Genomic DNA, 21,990 nt, shown 5'->3' on the forward strand with positions numbered 1-21,990 from the left:
TAGAGATCTAGAAATATTACGCCAAATAAATTTCTGACATATTTAATTTAATTTGATATGCCATCACATAACGTGAAAAGAGAAAAACATCTCAATGGATCGGAAACAAGATCTGATACTCAAGAAAATGGGGTAAGTACTCATGATTCCGTAGAAGAAGCTGTATTAAAATATGTTCGTGATGGATTTCAACAGAATGATCTCCAAAAGATGTCATCGGATAATGGTAATGGTGGTAATGACCAAGGTGATGACGAGAACAACGAAGGTAAGAACAATGGCAATACAAGTGCTTCAGCTGCTACTAATGATGATATGAGTTGGTATTTAAAACATGATGAAGATATAAACCAATATGATCGTCAAGGTGCTAGTGCAACAAATGAAGACGATTCACAGGCTGCAACATCAGAATCTGTAGCAATGGCTGCAGTCGCCGCTGCATATGCATCATCATCTTCAACTTTAGGTAAATCTGAGAAACGTAAGCACAAGAAAACTCACCGAGACAATGATGGAAAGAAATCCAAAAAACACAAGAAACAAAAGAAGAATCCTGAAACTGATATAGTTAAGGAAGATGTGACATCAATTGCCGTTGATCCTGCGCTAGCTACTCTTGATAATGACGAAGGTAATGATCCATCCAATAATGCACAGGATCAATTAGTTCGAAAAGCTATAATAGATACGGATAGTATAACTCAAAACCCTGATTTCCAACAATACTTAAATACAGATATATCAACAAAGGATGAACCCCTAACAAAGAAGGTGACTACTGAAAAGACCAAAAAACCAAAGACAAAGAAAAGCTCCGATGAAAGTGACAGTGCCACATTGGTTGATCCCGTTTCTATGGAGGAGCCTGAAGTGCCTACCAAGAATTACAATGATTTGAGTAAGGATTATGAAGGTGTCCTGCCAAAGGGCGTTTCTATTACTAACGTAGGGCTCAAAACTGACAAGGATACTCATTTACTTCAAAGTGCCGCTACAGATGCATCGAAGATGATCCGTGAAGGTACACAAAGTACGGGTAAGGTATTCGATGCTATTGAAGAAAGTGCTTTGGATCAATTTATTGCAGAATATAGTAGAATTAAAGGATTCTCCAGAAAAGAAACATGTGAAAGAATTTGGACAAATGGCCGCCGAAAGGATGACTTTTGGATAAATATTTGTAAGGTATTACCTTACAGAACAAGGTCATCCATATATAAGCATGTCCGCAGAAGATATCATATATTTGAACAACGTGGTAAATGGACACCGGAAGAAGATGCTGAGTTGGCCAAACTTTGCGTAGAAAAAGAAGGGCAATGGTCTGAAGTTGGTAAATACTTAGGTAGAATGCCAGAAGATTGTAGAGATCGTTGGAGAAATTATATAAAATGTGGGTCCAAGAGAGCATCTAATAAATGGACTCCAGAGGAGGAAGAAAAATTAAAAGATGTTATTGCAAGATTAATATTCGATGCTACTGGGCAAAAAGGTGACTTTCCTGAAAGAAAAATTGACGAAGTTGATGAAGATGGTCTGGAGATTGAAAAAAGTCTTCCAACTATGCCTAAAACGAAAGAAAATCAGAAGAAGTTTCAGGATATTATTAATTGGACCCTAGTAAGCGAACGTATGGATGGTGCAAGATCTCGTATTCAATGTCGATACAAATGGAATAAACTTGTAAAAAAACAAGCAATACAGAGAATTCAAAATATATCAGAAGACACCAAAAAATGGACTCTGGAGAAATTACGAGATCTTGGATTCACTGAAGATTCTCAAGTTGACTGGGATGAACTTGCTACTCTTTGCCCTGATACAGAATGGTCTGGTTTGGAACTCAAGCTCTCTTATGAGAAGTTACGCACTTTGGTAAAAGATCACAAATCCAAAAATATAAATGAAATATCAAAGGAATTATTAGGTATCATAGACGGTCCACTACAGGGTGACAAAGACAGTTAGATTATTGATTAAAAATAATGTTCGGTTAAATATATCAATGGAAGCGTAAAACTACACTATCCCTAAGGTTGTATTATAGTTTTTTTTTGAAAAGTATGGTTCAAATTTATAGTAAGTATATAAATATAATCCAAGACTCAGTAACATGAGAAGTAGTCTTCTCCATTCTGTTTTTTTATTATTTGCAACTTGAACAGACTTAATTGCAATTGTCTTATGGACATTTCTCCTCTGTTCCTAGAAGAAAACTATTTGATATAAATATGGAAATGATTATTGAATTTATATTTCAAAACTACGTTATACAAAATTAAATTACATATAAGGTAAACATATCGTATTTCAATTTTTTTTCTTTGGGTTTACTACTAATAAAGGGTAAAAAAACAAAACAAGGCTTCTATGAGAATAGTCCAGTTAACTTAGAACTTGGAGAATTGCTTGTTGGATTTACCTGGAGCGGCAGCAACCTTGATGACGTTGAATCTGACGGTCTTGGAGATTGGTCTACATTGACCAGCAGTAACGATGTCACCGACTTGGACACGGAAAGCTGGAGAAACGTGGACGGAGACGTTCTTGTGTCTCTTTTCGAATCTGTTGTACTTTGTAACGTAATGTAGGTATTCTCTTCTGATGACAATGGTTCTGTGCATCTTGGTAGAAACGACGGTACCGGTCAAAATCTTACCACGGATGGAAACTAGACCAGTGAATGGACATTTCTTGTCAATGTAGGAACCTTCAATAGCGGTCTTTGGGGTCTTGTAACCTAGACCAACATTCTTATACCATCTCTTGGTTCTTCTAGATGTCTTGAATTTTGGGTTGGTGAAGATGTGAGGTTGCTATTTATATGAGACTATGATCTTCATAAGAAGATAAAAATATTATTGTTAGTAACTTGAAAGTGGATAAAAGGTTAAGTACGCAACGATAAATTTACATTTCTGATTTAATTGTATGTTTGGTAGTATTATATCCTTCTAATTTCATAAACATTTGCTCTTTCTTGATGATTGTTATATATATATCGTCATATTATTAATATATTTGTTTATAAGGCCATACTTTAGTTAAATAATTTGCTCCAACTTTTGAGTATTGCGATGTAATTCAAACTTCATTTCATCCAAGAGTTGGTATGTCGTTCTATCATATTATCCAAAAGCAATCAATGGTCATATATCCTTTTTGATTCATTCACAATTTATTTTTTTATTCATTTTTCATCTTTATATATTGTTATCATTGCAATTTTAGAGGTTATAATGCATACCTTTTGGAAAGCTTTTTCAGCTTGAACAGTCAATTCAGTGGACATAGTGCTAGTTTCTTGGTTCTCTTTTTTTGCTAACAGTCAAACTATATAGTACTAGCTATGTTTATATGTATCTTAAATGTGCCGCTAACAACTTTAGCTATTATTGTCTAAGATATTAAAGACATCACTAGTATGCAATGAGAGGTTCATTGAATTCATTCCAAGGTTGGATAATACTGAACCGTCAGAGAAATTACGTGCAAGAGTGCATATAGTCCCTACAATACGTGGTGCTACCGTATTTGCTGATTTTACCAATTCACTATTAGGTGAAAAATTCCAATCAATGTGACCAATTTTGTATTTTCTTGACAATTTCCATGTTGCTTGTTTTTCTTTATAAAAATTAATTTTTCATAAAAAATATTTATTACTATCAGTTTATATAATGTGTGGTGCACAGATGTATAAAATAATACTATTGGGTGTACAGGTGAAAATGCAGTCATATATCTGAACTTCAGGTAAACACAAGTGACACAATATGTGGAAAATGTCAGTTTAAATAATATTACGCTGAAAGCTCCACCGATTTGATATTCGATGTTCGAAATTGCGGAAGATAAACTTATTTTAAAAAGCGGAGCAGTTGAATGGTATGCTGTTCATTATAAAGACCAACAAGCATAGTTCATTGTTTTTATCATGCTATATACTTAGCTAGATTCTTAACGATACGAAAGCCATCGGAAGAAATACTATTTTACTATCATTCTTTAATTATTATATCATATATTATTACGTAGAAAAGCCAGATGATTTATACATAATCTATTTCTTCTTGTTGGAAGTAGAGTTCTTTGGCAGAGCCTTAACGAATGGTAAGAATTCTGGTTCACCTGGAATGAACTTTCTTAGAACTTCTGGAACAACCAAACCGTCTTCAGTTTGGTAGTTTTCTAGAATACAACATAAAGCTCTTTCAGTAGCAGATAAAGTGGAGTTCAAACAGTGAACATATTTCTTTTCTCTTTCACTCATCTTCTTAATACCACATCTAATTTCTAGATTTCTAGATTGGTAGTCAGTACAATTGGAACAAGAAACCAGTTCCTTGTATTCCTTTTGGTATGGGAACCAAGCTTCCAAATCGTATTTTTTGGCAGCAGCATTGTTTAATTCACCAGAAACAATACCAACAACACGGTATGGTAGTTTTAAGTTTTGATAGAATTCTTCGGAGTAGGCAATCATTTTATCAAATTCTTCCCAAGACTTTTCAGGTTCTGTTAGAACAAATTGTTCAATCTTTTCGAATGCATGAACTCTAAAGATACCCCAAGCATCCTTACCATGAGAACCAGCTTCTCTACGGAAACAAGAGGAGTAACCAGCATATCTGATTGGAAGTTGTTCTTGTGGTTTTTCGAACCATTCACCACTGTGATAAGCGGAGATAGGTTGTTCGGAAGTGGCGATCAAGTATTTTTCGTCATCACCATCAATAACCTTGTATAATTCTTCATCGAATTGAGATAATTGTGCAGTCTTAGCCATAACTTCTTTGTTCATCATAACTGGAGCTTGCATTGGAGTGTAGCCCTTGGAAGCCAAGAAATGAAGACCGTAGTTAATCAAGGCTTGGTTCAAGAAAACACCACAGTTTCTTAGAAAGAAACCTCTGTGACCAGAGATCTTGACACCACGTTCTGGGTCATAACCATCCAATCTCAACAAAATTTCGTGATGAGATAAAGCGGCTGGCTTACCAGTGACGGAAGCAATTGGACCAACATCCTCTAGACCTTCTGGTTTCCAAGTACGGACCAATTCGTTGTTTTCTTCATCGTTAGAGACAAAAACAGATGGATGAACAATGTTACCGACAGTACCAATCTTTTGCTTTAGGTCGGCATCTTCTTTTTGTTCCTTTTCAGTCAATTCTTTCTTCTTGTTGGTTAATTCATCCTTTTCCTTCAACAATTCTGAGGCATCTTCTTTGTTCTTGAACTTCAAACCGATGGCCTTTTGGACTTTGTTCAGGTTCTTGTTCAATTCATCAAGATCAAATCTAGTCTTGACCCAGTCCTTGTATTCGGCAATAATGTCATCGATCAGTTCAACACTGTCACCTCTAGCCTTTTGGGATTGTCTAATAAGCTCTGGGTTACCACCTTTTTCTTCAATAAATAAGTTAATATCCAACATTATGGTATTCAATTGATTTTCGTCACATTTTTAAAAGTATATTAAAAAATATATATTTAAGAAAAGTGTCAAAATAATCTCTCAGACTAAACGCCACGAGCATCTTTAAATCATATTGTTAATACCATATAGGTTTCAAACAGAATCATAGATCAGTATTGATGAGTGTAGTCAAGAAACTCGCTTTCGCGATACGTAAGCTGTTTTGCTCTCAGTAACGAAAATTTTTCATATTTTTTATTTTGTTTAATAATGTGAGCCGTAATAGTAATGATTATGACAATTGACAAGACCGCAACCTCGCGTCGTCCGCCACGATGTTCCGAAATTCTTTGGTATCTGGCAGAGTTGAGGAATAATGAGAGTAACTTGAACTGGATAACTTAGATAAGAACAAAAATGTCACAGTGACATTTCTTTTTGGCAAAATGGCAGAACAAATAAAACAACAGTGAGTGATACAGCAAAGTATAGAAGGAAGCGATTATTTGACTACTTTTGATCATATATTGTGTTTATTATTATATTAGATATGTATTCTGACATTAAGGTGGCAGGAGCTCTTTCCAATAAGGACAGTTCTAGAGAGTGGATCCCTTCGCTTTTTTTAGAAATATGATTTCAGAATAGGGGTACCCCATGGTTATAAAACGTGTCGTCTAAAAATACCAATACCGGCCGATATAATCCATATAACTTGTCGATCATGAATATGATAATACATTTTGCAGTGTAGATTATGCTAAATATATAAGGTCTACAACTTACTATAGATACTGCTTAATATTAATTACTCTCAGTTCAAGATCATATATGGTAATATTAACCCTTCTTAAAGATGCGACGATTTTGCTTCTACAAACCAAATGTTAGACTAAACAAATAGATTGATGATCTGGAATAACATTTTCTTTACAGCGAATGCGGTTTGTTGAGCTGTAGGTAGCACTATAACTAAAATCCATGAGCTGAACCTTGTATAGTAGAGTCACATCTCAATTCGTTCAGTTTACTTGGTAGTAGGTAGAGAGGTGTAGGTGTAACGTGAGTTCTTATTAGAATATTTGAGATATCTTGCTTCCACATAAATTCTGTCACTGTCAGAAATTAAGAGTAATATGAATCACACTTAATTTCAATAGGTAAAGAAATCCTTTAAGCACAGTCACTGATAAGAATCAGCCATTGATAAGAATCAAACTAAACAGAGATGAAAGGTGTGATTGAGGAAATAAAAACCTTTAAAGAAAATGATATAAAAGGAAGTTCTTAATATAATGTATAAAAAATATTAAAAATTCTACAATACGTAAAAATCTATATAATAAAAGAGACCGATCGATTATGCTAAATATAGCGGCAGCACTAAAAAGGCTAACATTAGCTTAACCTATCTGAAGGTGAAGGTAGCTAATATAAGTAGAATTTAGAGTGTGCTGCACTACCGTATATATAATAACACATGATATATACTGCACAATGTAGTATTCGTTCCCCCTACATTGGGTTTATTGGAGCTACATAGTCCAACGTTAGTATGCACAAAAGATGAGCAGTTTAACAACAACAACTCTGTTTAACACTGTTCACCAAATCGAAGACATTTCTAAAACTTCGTATAGAGTTGTATATACCCTCATGTTAAATCGAAACGTGAACTAAGAGTGTTTTTATTAGGAACAGGTCCAATGGTCCAGTGGTTTAAGACGTCGCCTTTACACGGCGAAGGTCCCGAGTTCAATCCTCGGTTGGATCATATCCTTTTTACCCTATGATAATTTTTTTTTTTGAGAAATTTAGTACTTATACCTTTCAACTGTGACATATGTGCCAGCTTTTTAATTATTTCTATTTTTGTTTTTAAAATAATTTATGGTTTTAATAACACTTAAACTTCATAGTTAAGAGGTGTTTGATCTTTTACAGTTCAGTTCTTCCAAGCGTTTCATTTTAACTATTAAAAAAAAGTAAAATAAAATTGAAAAATCAAGGAAACATTGGAAACCAAGAACTAATCAAAAGGGGTATTGTTGATTAATGTAACATGGAACCAATTGTACTGTCTGTGTCAGACGAAAATATATTTTATGAACTGTCTAGTAAGAAACAAAATGGAACAGATCGCTCTGATAATCGACACATAATATATCCAACACATTTTAAATACATATTCGAAGATCCCGAAGAAACAATACCATCTTCAGCTGAACCAATTTCAGATATTAATGAGGATGATAGTGTTGAAAATGTTATTGTTCTAAATTTTAATGAATCTCATAAATTATTAAAAGTTGAATTATTAAGCGAAAATGCTGAATTATTATCGTTCAAACTAAATAAGAATCTGAATTCTCTAACCAAATTGGAAGATTCGCAAAATGAAGATTCTAATCAAGTTTTAGATATTGAACTTGATGTCGTGTCAAATTTTAGGAACATTGACTCTTTGACTGATGATTTACCTTTGGATAAACTTATTAAATTGTATAATGTTCAAAACGATCAGATTCAAAAGATAACGGATTCTATATAGTTAAAATGAATAAAAAATATTTATTATTTATGATTATGCTAAATCAGAAAGATTAGCTGGCATTGCTTTTATCTTAATCTTATACACTTTTTCAATTTGCTTTAATAATCTTATATCATCTTTGGTGATGAAATTAATTGCTATACCTTTTCTTCCGAATCTCCCTGATCTACCAATACGATGAATATAATTTTCCATATTTTCAGGAATATCATAATTGACTACGAGAGATACTTGCTGGACGTCAATACCTCTTGCCCATACGTCAGTTGATATTAAAACTCTAGAATGACCAGATCTGAAATCATTCATTACTTTATCTCTATCTTCTTGTTTCATATCTCCATGCATTGACACTACAGAGAAATTAGATTGTATTAACTTAGTTGAAAGCCAATCAACTTTCTTCTTGGTATTACAGAATATCACACATTGGTTGATACTCAGGGAATCATATAAGTCACATAATGTATCGAACTTCCATTCCTCTTTATCAACATTAACATAAAATTGCTTAATACCTTCCAATGATATTTCATCCTGTTTAACCAAAATTTTTACCGGATCTGTCATGAATTTTTTTGTTACTTCTAGTATATCTTTATTTAGAGTTGCACTCACCACGACAACTTGACAGTTTGTAGGTAAATGTTTAAATATGTCATAAATTTGTTGTTTGAAACCAAGGGATTCTCCTAAAAGTTCATCAGCTTCATCCAGTACCACGATCTTAACTTTTTTTGTATTAATGACTTGTTTTTTTATCAAATCCAATACTCTACCTGGTGTACCACTGACCACATGACATTTATTTTTACGTAACAAATTTAAATTGTTTTTAGATTTACTATCCATCGAAGTAGTACCACCTACAATTGCAGCACTTTTGACATTTAAATAATCGCCCAAATTTCCAACAACTTGGTTAATTTGAGAGGCTAATTCTCTGGTTGGTGATAATATTAAACATTGTAATTCAGATTTACGTAAATTGCAAACTTGGAGAAGTCCAATGGTAAACGTTGCTGTTTTACCTGTCCCGGACTGTGCTTGTGCAATAGTATCCTTTCCCGCTATAATTTGGGATATTGCTCTGGATTGAATAGCCGATGGTGCTTCAAAACCATAGTTATATATACCTTGAAGTAACTCAGAGTTTAATTTCATCGATTCAAATGATGGGCATATCTTTAATTTCTTGGAAGTCTTAAATTTTAAAGATTTATCAGATTCTATATTAAAAGACATTATGAATATTGATTAGATTGATGGATTTCTAATGCTGTATACTATATTAAGATATATTTCTTACGTGATATCATTTAAGTCTTGTGTAAAATATAATTCTGTATATAGCATATAACATATATGGTATTGAAAATTTTTCAATATATTTAAAAAATTAAAAATTCGAGATGAGATGACTTGAAAATGTAAATATTGAATGTAAAGCGAGGGTGAAAAGGAGATCTTTTAAAGGATATTATCGGTATACCTAAAGCTACAATAAGAAAGGACAGGGTATGAACAATATAATTATATGCTATATTTGTTTGCTTGCAAATAAATAATGTTGGATTGGGATAAATGGTTACTTATATCGATTGGTGGAGGACATGCCACTGGAGTGGATAAAGTAGCTAAGAAGTTAGAAGAATCTATTACTAAGGTGTTTACCAATGCCTATGTTACAATAATTGATCTTGATAAAATAATGGAACAATCTGACTCTAAAAGAACTTATAGTGATAAGGATATCAATTTTGAAGAAATATTTTCAGGTTTAAATGGTATTTCTCATAAGGGTATCGATGTCATAATATTATGTGGTTGTTATGCGCTATATAATAAAATGATCAATAAGAGATCAAAACTAAAAATATTTTTAGATAGTGACAATGACAAAAGATTAATTAATATTATCAAAAGGTCTAAGACTGGGACACCTGATGAATTATCAGTAATAATTGCTGAATATATGGACCATTTACGACCTGAAATGATGAAGTATATAGAACCCACGCGAGTATATGCAGATATGATTATACCTTATGAAAATGAAGCTGTTGGTTCTGATATCCTTCTGGATGGTGTTGTGAAGGCGATTCAAGAAATAGACGGCGGTGATAATAGATCAAAGACCGTTCCTGTTTGGAACTATGAAACTGAGCAAATGGATGTCCAGAAAGAAAGGTACTACGATTTATCTTAGTATTTCTATGTATACATGCCTGTGTAATAAAACAAAAATATGTGGTATTGGAATAAATCTTATCAAAGTTACAGTTACAATTGTATGTATTTGTATGTGTATGTGTGTGTGTCTCTCTCTCGGCTTGTCATATTAAACTCAATCACAATAGCAAATTGTGACTCCGTTTTTAGTTGTGACTCCGTTCCCTTATCGCGGGGCTATTCCCCATACAAATTGATAAGTGACGAATGGATGTTGTTTTTTCCTAAAAGTTGATGATCTTTTGCTCTAAGACAAAGATGGAACGATGATTGAGAGGATTAGGAAGTCATCTGCTTAGGTGTATTTGTTTTGGAAAAGTAGTATATTTATATTGATATATATAAGCCAGAATGTGTGAAGTAATGGTGTGGATGTTTTTCTCTGCTTCTTTTGCTGTATCCTTTTTTGAATTTTACATACATGGTATTTTATATAACTAGCTGTCTATAATATTAATAGTGATAGAGTAGATACGTTTCATCTCAGGGACCCTTAACACAAAATAAGTATTGTTACGATGTTAAGAATTGTCAAAAGGTTTAATTCTTCTGTGGTATCTCAAAGCATCAAGAAAACAGCATTATTTAATCTGCATGAAGAACTTGGCGCAAAGATGGTCCCATTTGCAGGTTATAGTATGCCTTTGTTATATCCAACATTACAAAGTCATATTGAATCTCATCACTGGGTAAGACAGAAAGCAGGTTTATTTGACGTATCTCATATGTTACAAAGTAAACTTTCAGGGGATGGGGCATTATCATTATTAAACAAAGTGACACCAACTGATTTTTCAGTAATGCCAGTGTATAATGGATCACTTAGTGTATTATTAAACTCTAATGGTGGAATAGTTGATGATTTGATTGTTATTAGGGAACCTGGATCAGAAGATTCCTTCCATGTAGTGAGTAATGCAGCAAGAAGTAAAGAAGTCACTGAATTTTTAAATGATGAGATTAAGAAATTATCAGGTGGACAAATTGATTTTACAATAATTAATAATGAAGCATTACTAGCCTTGCAAGGTCCTTTAGCTGCCGAATCTCTAAATAAGTTGATTGAAAATAGTGAATCTAATAATAATTTAAAGGATTTGTATTTTGGTCAAAGAAAACAATTTATATTAAAAAATGGAATTGTTGTTAATGTTATGAGAGGTGGGTATACTGGAGAAGATGGATTTGAAATTGCAGTTTCAAATGATGATGCTTTGAAATTTGCTGAGTTGTTATTATCCGATTCAAATGTGAAACCAATAGGTTTAGCCGCCAGAGATTCTTTGAGATTAGAAGCTGGGATGTGTCTCTACGGTAATGAATTGGATATGAGCACAACACCTGTTGAAGCCAATTTGAATTGGTTAATCTCTAAGACAAGAAGGACTCCATCCGAATCTTCGTTCAATGGGTTTGATAAGATAATGGATCAATTAAATAATAAGACTTGGCAAAGACGTAGAGTAGGTTTCCAATATATTGATGGTAAGCCTTCGCCAGCAGCAAGACACAACGATAAGATTTTTACTCAGGATAAGAGTACAGAAATTGGTGTTGTTACTTCTGGTAGTATATCGCCCACGTTGAGTTTGACTGGTGGTGGAACCATCAATATTGGACAAGCGTATTTAAAGAAAGGGTATACGAAGACCGGGAATCAATATTTTGTCCAAGTGAGAAAGAAGTTTTTCCCCATTGAAATCAAGAAGATGCCGTTTGTGCCAAGTAACTATTACAAAGGTTAGCTACTGGTAGTTCATAGTCGGATACAGATCCCCATCGTATAAACCTATATATATACATATAAATAATGTAGCTATTTTGTGAATTTTTAAAAAGAATAAATATTATGATTACTGCACGTGGTGACATATATCGTCGACCCTTGATAATAATCCAATAGCAATAAAAAACTGCTAAGCACGTATATATATGAGCAACAAAACGTGCATTCCTCACAATTGAGATAGTCCTATCTATTTACCTTTATCTATCTATCTATCTATCTATCCAAATCACCAAACGGCCCTTGTCACTTTCTTCACCGTGAAGATAAATCTCCGCGCCGCTTTCTTCACCCAAAAATAATACGTAAGCGGTGGATGGACACATAATCTGACACCGCTGTCCGTCTGTTTCTGTGCGAGGTGCCAGTGCTGTGCTGTGCTGTTCCCACCCCCACATGCTCAACAGCGAGAGAACATTTCGCCGGTTTCAGACGACGAGAGAAAAATTTATAAAGCGAGAAGAACGATTCTTTGGAGTTACCGTAATTGTAATTCTTATAAATCACACACACACACACACACATATATATATGTATAAACAAAGGTTGTTTTGTTTACTAGTATTACGATCACTATTTACTATTGTTATAGAGGAACGTTAAGACTAGGGTGTTGGGAAGCAAAAAATACAACAATATCGCATATTGTATCATCATTATAAGAAGAACGCTTTTTGTTTCTTTCTCTTTTTAATACAATTTTTATATTCAAGTAAACAGGGATCTTTCTATTTATCTCAATAGGGTTTTACAGAGGACAAGAAGATACTATTAAAGATATCATCACTGTTCTGTTCTGATTTGATTCTATTTGATTTGGATCATAAAGAACGAAAAACAAACAGAAGAGGGTAAAAAAAGTAGCATTATTTTATATAATCTATATATAAGAAACAGGAGATTAAACTTTAGTTATTCTCTGTCTCTTTTTACCTTTTTTTTTTCTTTCTCTATCTTTGTTTCTGTATCTTTCTTTATTGTTAAACGCACTATCCCCAATATTTCCAGGAACTGCTATATTCATTATTTGATTGATTGATTGATCTTAACTAATTATTGAGTTTAACAATATTAGATATTCATTTTTTAGCAATATTTTGTTATAATAAGATAAACAAATAGACTCTCTTACAGCTATTATTATTTTTACCTTTCTATTCCTATCCTTTTATTTTTTGCATAATATCCCATTATCTCATCTAAATTTTTTATCTGTATTTTTCATCTGTATTTTTTTTTTCATTCCATTGATAACATCCTCGAGCATATTCTACATTGCATATACCCTATTTTTAAGACCATTTTGGGAAAATAAGATAATCATATTCATCCATTTATTATTATTATTATTCATAAAATAAAAACAATGATGAATGATACGACAACTACAACTACAACAACTAATCATAATGCAATGATGATGGATCCTCCTACAGATGATACAACAACTACTACTACAAAGTCTCAAATACATTCAAATACGATGAAATCGTTAAAGGATTTAAATGTAGCAGACACTAAACAATTGAGTTCTGTTCTATATGGAAGAAAAGCTTCTACTTTCTTAGGTATATTTAGAGATACCGATACTTTAACGACAAAGAATAATGAAATTGAACAAATGAAACAGACTAGCACTACCCATGATTCATCGATTAAAAATAAAGACATATTGATAGAACAATCTTCTGATAAAAAATCGATGTCGTCGTCGTCGCAGGTGAAAACTTCAAGAAGGCGTGCGATGTCAAGGATCGATGATTCGCTTCGGATATCTCCAATCTTGACACATCCCACATTGGCTACAAATATAATACCGACAGCAACAGCAACGTCTAATAGATCGTCATCACAACATAGAGGTAGGCATAATTCGCGGCATCGTTCTCTTTCGAATCATTCTGATTTGACATTGAAACCTGTCTCGTCAGCAACTTATTACCCACATAAATCCAAGACGAATCCTAATTCTAAAGATGATGCATCCCAAGATGATATTAATGTTGATATGGATGATCATAATAATAATAATAATATCGATCGTTCTAATCATATTGATAATGTAATTGAAGGAACATCACTACAAAATTCTATATCGATTAAAAATGATGATAATACTGCAATCTTGCCATCTAATTTAACTGCAAATGTTCAATTGAATAACGTAAATCAAGATCAAAATAATAATTTAATGGATAAGCATCCAAAAATAAATAATGATTTGATCGTGAATGAACAAAATGATATAAATATGGATAAAATAGATAACCAAGAGGAAGCCATTGATGATGCAGATGATAATGACTACGATGAAGAAGACGATGAAGAAGATGATGATAAAGAATATCCTCTTGCAGTAGAGTTGAAACCTTTCACCAACAAAGTTGGTGGTCATACAGCAATTTTTAGGTTCTCAAAAAGAGCAGTTTGTAAAGCGCTAGTGAAAAGAGAAAATCGTTGGTATGAGACGATGGAACAAACAAACAATAAATTATTGAAATTCATGCCGAGATATATCGGTGTTTTAAACGTTAGACAACATTTTAGTTCAAAGGAAGATTTCTTAAGTCAAATTCCAACAACAAATAAAGCCACAGAGACCAAAGAGACTCCATTAGAAGCACAATCGACTGGAGACAATCTTATGGGGGCTCCATTGCATCATGTTCATTCGATTGTGACATCATCACCTCATAGGGTCCTTGAAAACCCAAATCGAGGTATCCCAAGTCTTTCAAGGACCATGTCATCAGCATCGGGCTACGATTGTTCATTCCCAGAAGTTGTCATAGATGATAATAAACATATTATGCCGGACTCCCTATGGGATAGATACGCTCAATCTTCAGATTCGAATTCTCGTAGAGAAAGTTTTTCTGAAAAACAAGGAAATGGGTTTCGTAATTCAGATTCAGGTTATACTACAATTAATACAAAATTAAAAGATTTAATTCTACAAGAAGTGTTTGCACCAGTTCATAACGTTAAAGGTCATGAAAACAAATTTAATAAAAGGTCGGCTTGTGAAACTCCTACCAGAACTGTATCTGGTAAGTATATGAAGAAAAAAAGTAGATCATCCTCCTCATCATCCTCATCTTCATCTCAAGGCGCACGAGCTTTAAGAAGTTCTTTAAGACGTGACTCAATTTTTTCTTTAAAGGATGACCAAGTATCTACTTCACCTCTGATGAATAAATCTACAAAAGACACAATCTCGAATGCCATTGATTCTTCTCATTCCATGATGGATTTGGAGCAATTCCATAAAAAGGCATCAGCAAGGGAAAATGCAGATAACATTGAGGATGAACAATATACTCGTAGGCATATACATTCTCACTCCCATTCTAATTGTAAAGGTGGCACTAGACGTAATTCTAGACATCGTCATAGCATAGATGAGGGGTGTCCCATTCAGGATAGTTCAAATGGTAGAAGTGAGCACCCTGAGGATAATAACAACAATAACGTTGATTCTGGACCTCTCTCTGAATCTATTTCCTTTGAAGAAAACACAGATACTATTGTCTCTAAATTTATTTTATTGGAGGATCTAACTAGACATATGACTAAACCATGTGTCCTTGACTTAAAGATGGGGACAAGGCAATATGGTGTTGATGCAGCTCCTACAAAGCAAAGATCTCAAAGGAATAAATGTCTGAAGACTACATCGAGGAAACTTGGTGTTAGAGTATGTGGTCTAAAAGTTTGGGATACCGATTATTACATTAAGAAAGACAAATATTTTGGACGTCGTGTTAGAATTGGATGGCAATTTGTGAGGACTCTTGCAAGGTTTTTGTATGATGGAGAATCAGTAAAAAGTATTGTTAGATTGATTCCAAGACTTGTGAAAGAGATCGACCAACTGGCTTTAGAAGTATCTAATCTAAAGGGATTCCGGTTATATGGTGCATCCTTATTATTGATGTACGAAGGTGATAAACAAGAACTTAATAATCAATCAGTTGATGGAACTAAAAAAATGGTTAAGATAAAAGTAAACTTAATTGATTTTGCCAAATGTGTCACAAGAGAGGATTTAGAAGAAGGGATTAATAATAATACGTTTGCAGTTCCTCCAAGATATCCAAGTTCCATAGATCAAGGATTTTATAGAGGCTTGAAAAGTCTAAAGTTTTATTTAATGATCTTGTGGAGTTATCTTACAATTGATGAACCTATGGTTACTAATGAGAAGGATTTGAGGAATCTGTTAGATGAGAAAGCAGAACTATTTGAAAAATCTTGGGATTGGTTAGATGAATTTGATAAAGAAAACGAGCAAGAGTTCAACGATCCTGAAAGTGAACTTAGAACAAAATGGCGTAAATACGAATTAATCTTCGATGTTGAGCCAAGATACAATAATAACGAAGAAGTTAGTGACTAGGAAAATTACAAGTCTCTAATGCCATACAAATATAAACATATGTAATTTAGGTCCTTAACATAAATAATTTACGCATTCATTCTTTTAATCAAATTGATTAACATATTAAGGCTATATTAAAACACGTTTTACAGCATTCTATAATCTTATTTGTTGTTTACTTTTTTTTGGCTTTGTTCGCCGTATACGCATTATCGTTTTTGTTTGTTTTTCTCTTTGTTATTTACAAAGCCAGAGAGAGGTGGGTTTGGCCAATGGTAACTGGGCAATAGAAAAAGGATACCAACTTGGATATTAAAACACAGAAAGATAATCCCTGTATTCCATATTTGAACATTTTCTGTTGATTACAAGGGGACGTATTTATATATACATTAAACAACAAGTGTATACTTATATTGTCAAATACATACATATACAAATAAAAAATATGAACGATAGCGAAAATACAACATCAAAAAACTCTGGTGTCACAGGGAACACAAACACGTTTCAATACGATGCAAGTCTCAGTAGTGGCGATAGACATTTTATAGAACAACGAAATATTATACTACAGGATGTAAATGGTACGATGGATTCTATATTGAACGGGTTGAATGAACTGAATATATCACTTGAGAACAATATAGCTGTTGGAAAGGAATTTGAGGTTGTGACCAAACTTTGGAAAAACTTTTATAATGGAACTGATTCTGTAACTGACGGTAGTGATAGTGAAAAAGAAGATAAAGATGTGAATATGGATTAGTTATTCTGAGATTTTTGGTGTTTTCGTATCCTTTTTTGTTCGATTTTCCTGAAATTTGGGTAAGGCTACAGGGTGACGTGTTACTGATTAATTTTTCTTTTAATATGGATAGTACATATTGAACAGATTGTTTGTTATAGTTAGCTGTCAGTTTCTTAAAACAGAAGTTTACAAAAAAAAAGTCTTTTAGATTGTTGAGAAGAAAGAAAATGGATAATTTTGATGTTTATATTCATGAAGGATCTTCCTCTTTTTTTGGTTAGTCCTTTATATCCTTTTGTCTATAGTAGACATGCTATCTGGTTCTATTAGGATGCAAACTTGGTATACCAATCATCGATTTTGATAAACCAGCTCTATGTTGTACCCTACTAGAATCAACGTTATATAAATTCCTATTTGTTTGGTAAATAAGTTGTTTTAATGGTTTATGAATCAATTTGTGATGGTTAATGGAGAGATCATGACTATCGGGTTTATCCTCAGAGGTCTTCTGTTCTGTTAATTCTTGAGTTGTTTCCTCATCATGGGATAGGCAGCTATGGTTGTCTATGTAATTTGAATCGCATATAAAGGTTGTATCACACTCTAACTGAATGTTAAGTGGAGTTTCTTCTTTGGTGGGTAATGAATCAGATTGATAAATCTGTGGTTTTGATATATGTATATTTTCCTTTTCTGGTGAATTTTGTATATATGCCTCGGTAGTATCAACAATGCAATTATTAATGTTGGCTGTTTGGTTTTCGATTGTATCGGAACTATTGCTAGAGTAAGACTCTTCTATCATTTGCTGACAACTATTTTCCATCAAATCCAGGTTCACAGGTTCATCTAAAATTGATACCTTAGAGTCTTGATGTTCACTTGAGGTGTCTATTTTTTCATTATCAAGTCTTAAACTAAATATCTCCACCTTAAGATCATTTATGCTAATCGCGTCTGGCATTATTGTTGTAGCACGCCTAATTGGGTCTCTCTTTTGAATTGGTCTTTCATTCAAAACTGTAGCACTTCTTCTACTCATCACGTTACTGTTTATTTTTGATTTTTAATCTTTTCAATAGGATTTTAAATATGTTTTCTATGTAGATTTATACATGAATAAATAGATATTCCAATGATTCTGGTAAATAAATGTTTTATGAAGTGGCGTTATAAGTTGCCGCCGAGTGTTTTCCAAATTAAATTATTAAAGAAAATGTGTTGCACTACTACCACATAAGGAGAGATACAAATATAAAGAAGAGAAAGTAGAGAATGACCAACTTGATAGTGGTTTTATAATCATAGGTGGTAATGTATTTACAAGACAAACGAGAAACTGGAGTTTGTCCCAGGAGACTCCATGAGACTGATGCATCTACTGCTTAATGATAAGAATACTAACTGTCAATATATTTATAATATCTGAAATAACACAAAATATCAGTGTCTGCAAGAATAGAATGCGACAGTTAACCACCTGCCTTCTAATGTTAGTTTAATCTTTCAGATTTTATAGGTTTATTGATAGCGTTTTATGACTTCGTTGACAGGCAAAATCTAAAAATATTGCAGTTTTGTTGATGCCCGCGAAACAGGTGCGAGCGTCTCGATGAGTAATAGCAGAGTCATACAGTCATCGGGACACCCTTTCAGTAATCACTTTCTAACATTTGCAACATAAAAGAGAGGGGAATTCTTGGGTTTATTCCTGAACAATATTTTTCATTTCGAAAGTTTTACAACAACATTGAATACCCAAACTTATAATCTCAACAAGTCCTTCCATATTCTTTTTCAAAATGGCTCAACTAGAGAAGACAGAAACACCAATTATATTTGCTCCTAAGACATTCCAATTCGATAAGGATGCATTAGATGAATCCAATTTGAAAGATAATCCAATTGAATTATTTACAGAATGGTTTAATGAAGCTAAAGAATGTCCTACTGAAAAATTACCTGAGGCTATTACATTCTCTTCTGCGGAATTACCTTCCGGTAAAGTAAGCTCTAGAGTATTACTATTTAAAGAGCTTGATCAGAGAGGGTTTACAATTTACTCCAATTGGGGGACTTCTGGTAAAGCTCATGACATAAAGTCCAACCCATATGGTGCTATTAATTTCTTCTGGAAAGATCTACAAAGACAGGTTCGTATTGAAGGACCAGCAGAATATGTGAATAGAGAGACATCAGAGCGTTACTTCAATACTAGACCAAGAGGTTCTAAGATTGGTGCATGGTCATCTCCACAATCTCAAGTAATTAAGAATAGAGGTGAATTGGATGAATTGAATAAAGAAAATACAGAACGTTTTGAGGGCAGTAAAGACAACGAAATTCCTTGTCCAGAATATTGGGGTGGACTAAGAATTGTTCCACTAATAATTGAATTTTGGCAGGGTAGACCAAGTCGTTTACATGATAGGTTCCTCTACACAAGAGAATCTGAAAATGATCCATGGAAGGTGGAAAGAATTGCTCCTTGAATAGATAACTGTTGTTGTAAAATAGTTTACAACACTACGTAAACAATGTCTACAAAAATATGCATTTATTTCTTTTTGTATTACATATTTTTTACCTCCGATATAGCATATGTAACTTTTTCATCTACAAATTTGTTAATGTTACTTGTATCAAATTTGAATTGTTCAAGTGCCTTTTTCATTTGTACTTTTTCTGTATCTGACAACAATGACGCACCATTAGACGTCTGTGTTTTTTTAATAATTGTCAGAAATGCAAAGTTCAGATAAAGTAAGTTTTGTATTATTGGTATTTGAACTTTATGTACATCGTTTTGGAAAACAAACTGCTTTAATTGACGCCACATAATATCCGGGATAGCTAGGTCTGTATGACTATCGTTAATGATATTTAAACAGAGACCTAATTGTAGAATCGCATTATTATTGTTGTCCTTCGATTGCTCTTTCAAATGTTGTATTATACTATGAAGTATTATATCCGTAATACTTTTAGCCGTTTTAAGTTGAAATGCTTGGACTGTTTTTCTATCATTTGTAATAATGACTATACATTTTAGGTACTCATCATTATTAATCAAATCAGGGTGGTTCATTAACATTTTGCTTATTTCTTGTTTTGCTCTAAAAATAGTATCCTTTTCATCTCCATTACCTTTTAATGTGCCTAGTAGTGTTTGTAAAAGACCAAAATATGATAAATTGCAAATAATATTTCTTGTTTCCTCAGTATCTACCATTTCTATCAATAATTGTAATACCCTGGTCATATATTCTGTAGAAAATTTTGTAATATAAGTATTCCAAATATTTAGTGCGTAATCTAAGCCTGTATTTTTACCGTTCACCTTAAGAAAATCTAAGTACATCAGTTTTTGCATTTTTTTGTTAGTTCTCAACCCTTTTGACTCCTTTGTACACTTCGCCAAATTAAGCAACATCTGCTGTACATTTTCTAAATCACAGAAAAAATCAGATTCTTTATGAAATAGGTTTAAGATATACCCTTGCAATAACAGTAACTCATGGTTTCCTGTAGAATCTTGTTGGAGACACCATTTACATATTTCATCGCTGTGGTGTCTCAGTATGTACAATAAAAATTTATCATCACCATTAATGGCTAATATTAACTCTGATAATATGGATATAGTATTACTCAATGGAGTGTTTTTTTGCAAAGTAGTGGTTAAATAATCATAATCTTCCTGATACTTCAACGAATTACCTATATTTTTTAATTCATTGAACGTGTATGTTTTATCATTCCCTTTTGGTATTATAGATCTGATAACATGAACAGATGTATCATTTCTTTCTGTATCTTTATTTAGATTCTCTTCTATCTCATCTAGATACTCATCCACCATACTTTGTTCCCCATCTTCAGAGGTTCCGTTTTTCACTAACAGTGTTCTTCTACTATTGTACACCTTTTGTCCCTTTGTAACCCTAGTGTTGTAGATATCTTCTTTATCACTGGTATTTTTTTCATCATTAAACATATCTTCTAGAGAATGATCATTTTTTGGCTCAAGGGTCAAAAGAAATTTTCCGACATTTTCGAGCACCTTATCCATTGAAGGGTTTATTCTTCTTGCATCATCTATGACATTGGCATCTTCACTTTGTTGTACATCTAAGTCGTATACGACATGTTTGTAGTAATTAGTTTTGCGACGTTTGGTAACCGTTTTAGGCATGTCAAGGAAATCAAATGCCTGTAATTCCGGTAGAGCTTTTTTATCTTTTTCAATAATTCTTTTAGGTGACATGTCATACTTCTGAGAATGAATATTAATATCCGACGAAGGATCCAGTTCAATTGCCCCAAAATATGAGTTAAAGTCATCATCTTGTACAGCTATATCACTGGATATTGTCGTTGTTCCTATGTCCCCTACAGATGTATCGGTTTTGATTGGGGGGTTTCCAACTATTTCGTAAGAGGTTGTCCTTAGTTTAATCCCAGATGGCGTAGGTGATGTGTTCACTCCACTGTGTGTTTGCTCAATATTAGAGTTGTCGCTTTCCTCATTTTCACTTTGACTAAAACTGATATCTGGAGTCATCGATTGTGAAATCGATAAGGCAGGTGCGGTTCTACCTCTTCTCCCATAAGCTCTCATCTGGATAGAAGGTTAAGTGCAGTAATATATGAATGTAAGTTGTTGAATGAAGTTATTACTTGTATACTTTCACATCTATATCCCTATTATATTGTAATTTATTACAAATTTCTGTATGAACCGGTTATTGAATGACAATGTCATCGTTCTTATAATTATTTGCCTATTTCTTGTCTCACTCGTTATTTTCTTATTATTGCATCATTTACGCGTTTGTTGGTTAAACAAACAAAAGAA

At 33.2% G+C, this 21,990-nt stretch overlaps 12 protein-coding genes and 1 non-coding gene across 13 annotated transcripts; 8 read left to right on the forward strand and 5 right to left on the reverse strand.

The window, feature by feature from the left end:
• Positions 1-57: 57 nt before the first annotated feature.
• On the forward strand, positions 58-1,971 carry NSI1 (Nsi1p; the record flags this gene model as incomplete). Its single annotated transcript, XM_041549239.1, has 1 exon — positions 58-1,971. The coding sequence occupies one exon, from the start codon at positions 58-60 to the stop codon at positions 1,969-1,971; it is 1,914 nt and encodes a 637-aa protein (XP_041405173.1).
• A 422-nt stretch (positions 1,972-2,393) lies between these two features.
• RPS11A (40S ribosomal protein uS17) lies at positions 2,394-3,295 on the reverse strand (the record flags this gene model as incomplete). Its single annotated transcript, XM_041549240.1, has 2 exons — positions 2,394-2,819; positions 3,251-3,295. 2 exons carry the CDS (start codon positions 3,293-3,295, stop codon positions 2,394-2,396), a joined length of 471 nt encoding a protein of 156 aa, XP_041405174.1.
• A 771-nt stretch (positions 3,296-4,066) lies between these two features.
• On the reverse strand, positions 4,067-5,443 carry SES1 (serine--tRNA ligase SES1; the record flags this gene model as incomplete). The annotated part of the gene is made up of 1 exon (XM_041549241.1): positions 4,067-5,443. One exon carries the CDS (start codon positions 5,441-5,443, stop codon positions 4,067-4,069), a length of 1,377 nt encoding a protein of 458 aa, XP_041405175.1.
• Positions 5,444-7,125: 1,682 nt separating this feature from the next.
• On the forward strand, positions 7,126-7,199 carry KABA2_02S12606. Its single transcript has one exon. It is a non-coding gene; the product is annotated as a tRNA-Val (tRNA).
• Positions 7,200-7,487: 288 nt separating this feature from the next.
• ATG31 (Atg31p) lies at positions 7,488-7,976 on the forward strand (the record flags this gene model as incomplete). The annotated part of the gene is made up of 1 exon (XM_041549242.1): positions 7,488-7,976. One exon carries the CDS (start codon positions 7,488-7,490, stop codon positions 7,974-7,976), a length of 489 nt encoding a protein of 162 aa, XP_041405176.1.
• Positions 7,977-8,009: 33 nt separating this feature from the next.
• Positions 8,010-9,224, reverse strand: FAL1 (ATP-dependent RNA helicase FAL1; the record flags this gene model as incomplete). Its single annotated transcript, XM_041549243.1, has 1 exon — positions 8,010-9,224. One exon carries the CDS (start codon positions 9,222-9,224, stop codon positions 8,010-8,012), a length of 1,215 nt encoding a protein of 404 aa, XP_041405177.1.
• Positions 9,225-9,546: 322 nt separating this feature from the next.
• DAS2 (putative uridine kinase DAS2) lies at positions 9,547-10,188 on the forward strand (the record flags this gene model as incomplete). Its single annotated transcript, XM_041549244.1, has 1 exon — positions 9,547-10,188. The coding sequence occupies one exon, from the start codon at positions 9,547-9,549 to the stop codon at positions 10,186-10,188; it is 642 nt and encodes a 213-aa protein (XP_041405178.1).
• Positions 10,189-10,729: 541 nt separating this feature from the next.
• GCV1 (glycine decarboxylase subunit T) lies at positions 10,730-11,956 on the forward strand (the record flags this gene model as incomplete). Its single annotated transcript, XM_041549245.1, has 1 exon — positions 10,730-11,956. One exon carries the CDS (start codon positions 10,730-10,732, stop codon positions 11,954-11,956), a length of 1,227 nt encoding a protein of 408 aa, XP_041405179.1.
• Positions 11,957-13,366: 1,410 nt separating this feature from the next.
• On the forward strand, positions 13,367-16,396 carry KCS1 (inositol polyphosphate kinase KCS1; the record flags this gene model as incomplete). Its single annotated transcript, XM_041549246.1, has 1 exon — positions 13,367-16,396. The coding sequence occupies one exon, from the start codon at positions 13,367-13,369 to the stop codon at positions 16,394-16,396; it is 3,030 nt and encodes a 1,009-aa protein (XP_041405180.1).
• A 430-nt stretch (positions 16,397-16,826) lies between these two features.
• DAD1 (Dad1p) lies at positions 16,827-17,147 on the forward strand (the record flags this gene model as incomplete). Its single annotated transcript, XM_041549247.1, has 1 exon — positions 16,827-17,147. The coding sequence occupies one exon, from the start codon at positions 16,827-16,829 to the stop codon at positions 17,145-17,147; it is 321 nt and encodes a 106-aa protein (XP_041405181.1).
• Positions 17,148-17,442: 295 nt separating this feature from the next.
• On the reverse strand, positions 17,443-18,174 carry HED1 (Hed1p; the record flags this gene model as incomplete). Its single annotated transcript, XM_041549248.1, has 1 exon — positions 17,443-18,174. The coding sequence occupies one exon, from the start codon at positions 18,172-18,174 to the stop codon at positions 17,443-17,445; it is 732 nt and encodes a 243-aa protein (XP_041405182.1).
• Positions 18,175-18,934: 760 nt separating this feature from the next.
• Positions 18,935-19,624, forward strand: KABA2_02S12782 (uncharacterized protein; the record flags this gene model as incomplete). Its single annotated transcript, XM_041549249.1, has 1 exon — positions 18,935-19,624. The coding sequence occupies one exon, from the start codon at positions 18,935-18,937 to the stop codon at positions 19,622-19,624; it is 690 nt and encodes a 229-aa protein (XP_041405183.1).
• Positions 19,625-19,704: 80 nt separating this feature from the next.
• RAD61 (Rad61p) lies at positions 19,705-21,753 on the reverse strand (the record flags this gene model as incomplete). Its single annotated transcript, XM_041549250.1, has 1 exon — positions 19,705-21,753. One exon carries the CDS (start codon positions 21,751-21,753, stop codon positions 19,705-19,707), a length of 2,049 nt encoding a protein of 682 aa, XP_041405184.1.
• Positions 21,754-21,990: the final 237 nt, after the last annotated feature.

The sequence above is a fragment of the Maudiozyma barnettii genome (genome assembly GCF_903064755.1).
Source record: "Maudiozyma barnettii strain CLIB 1767 genome assembly, contig: KABA2_02, whole genome shotgun sequence".
Lineage (NCBI taxonomy): Eukaryota > Fungi > Ascomycota > Saccharomycetes > Saccharomycetales > Saccharomycetaceae > Maudiozyma > Maudiozyma barnettii.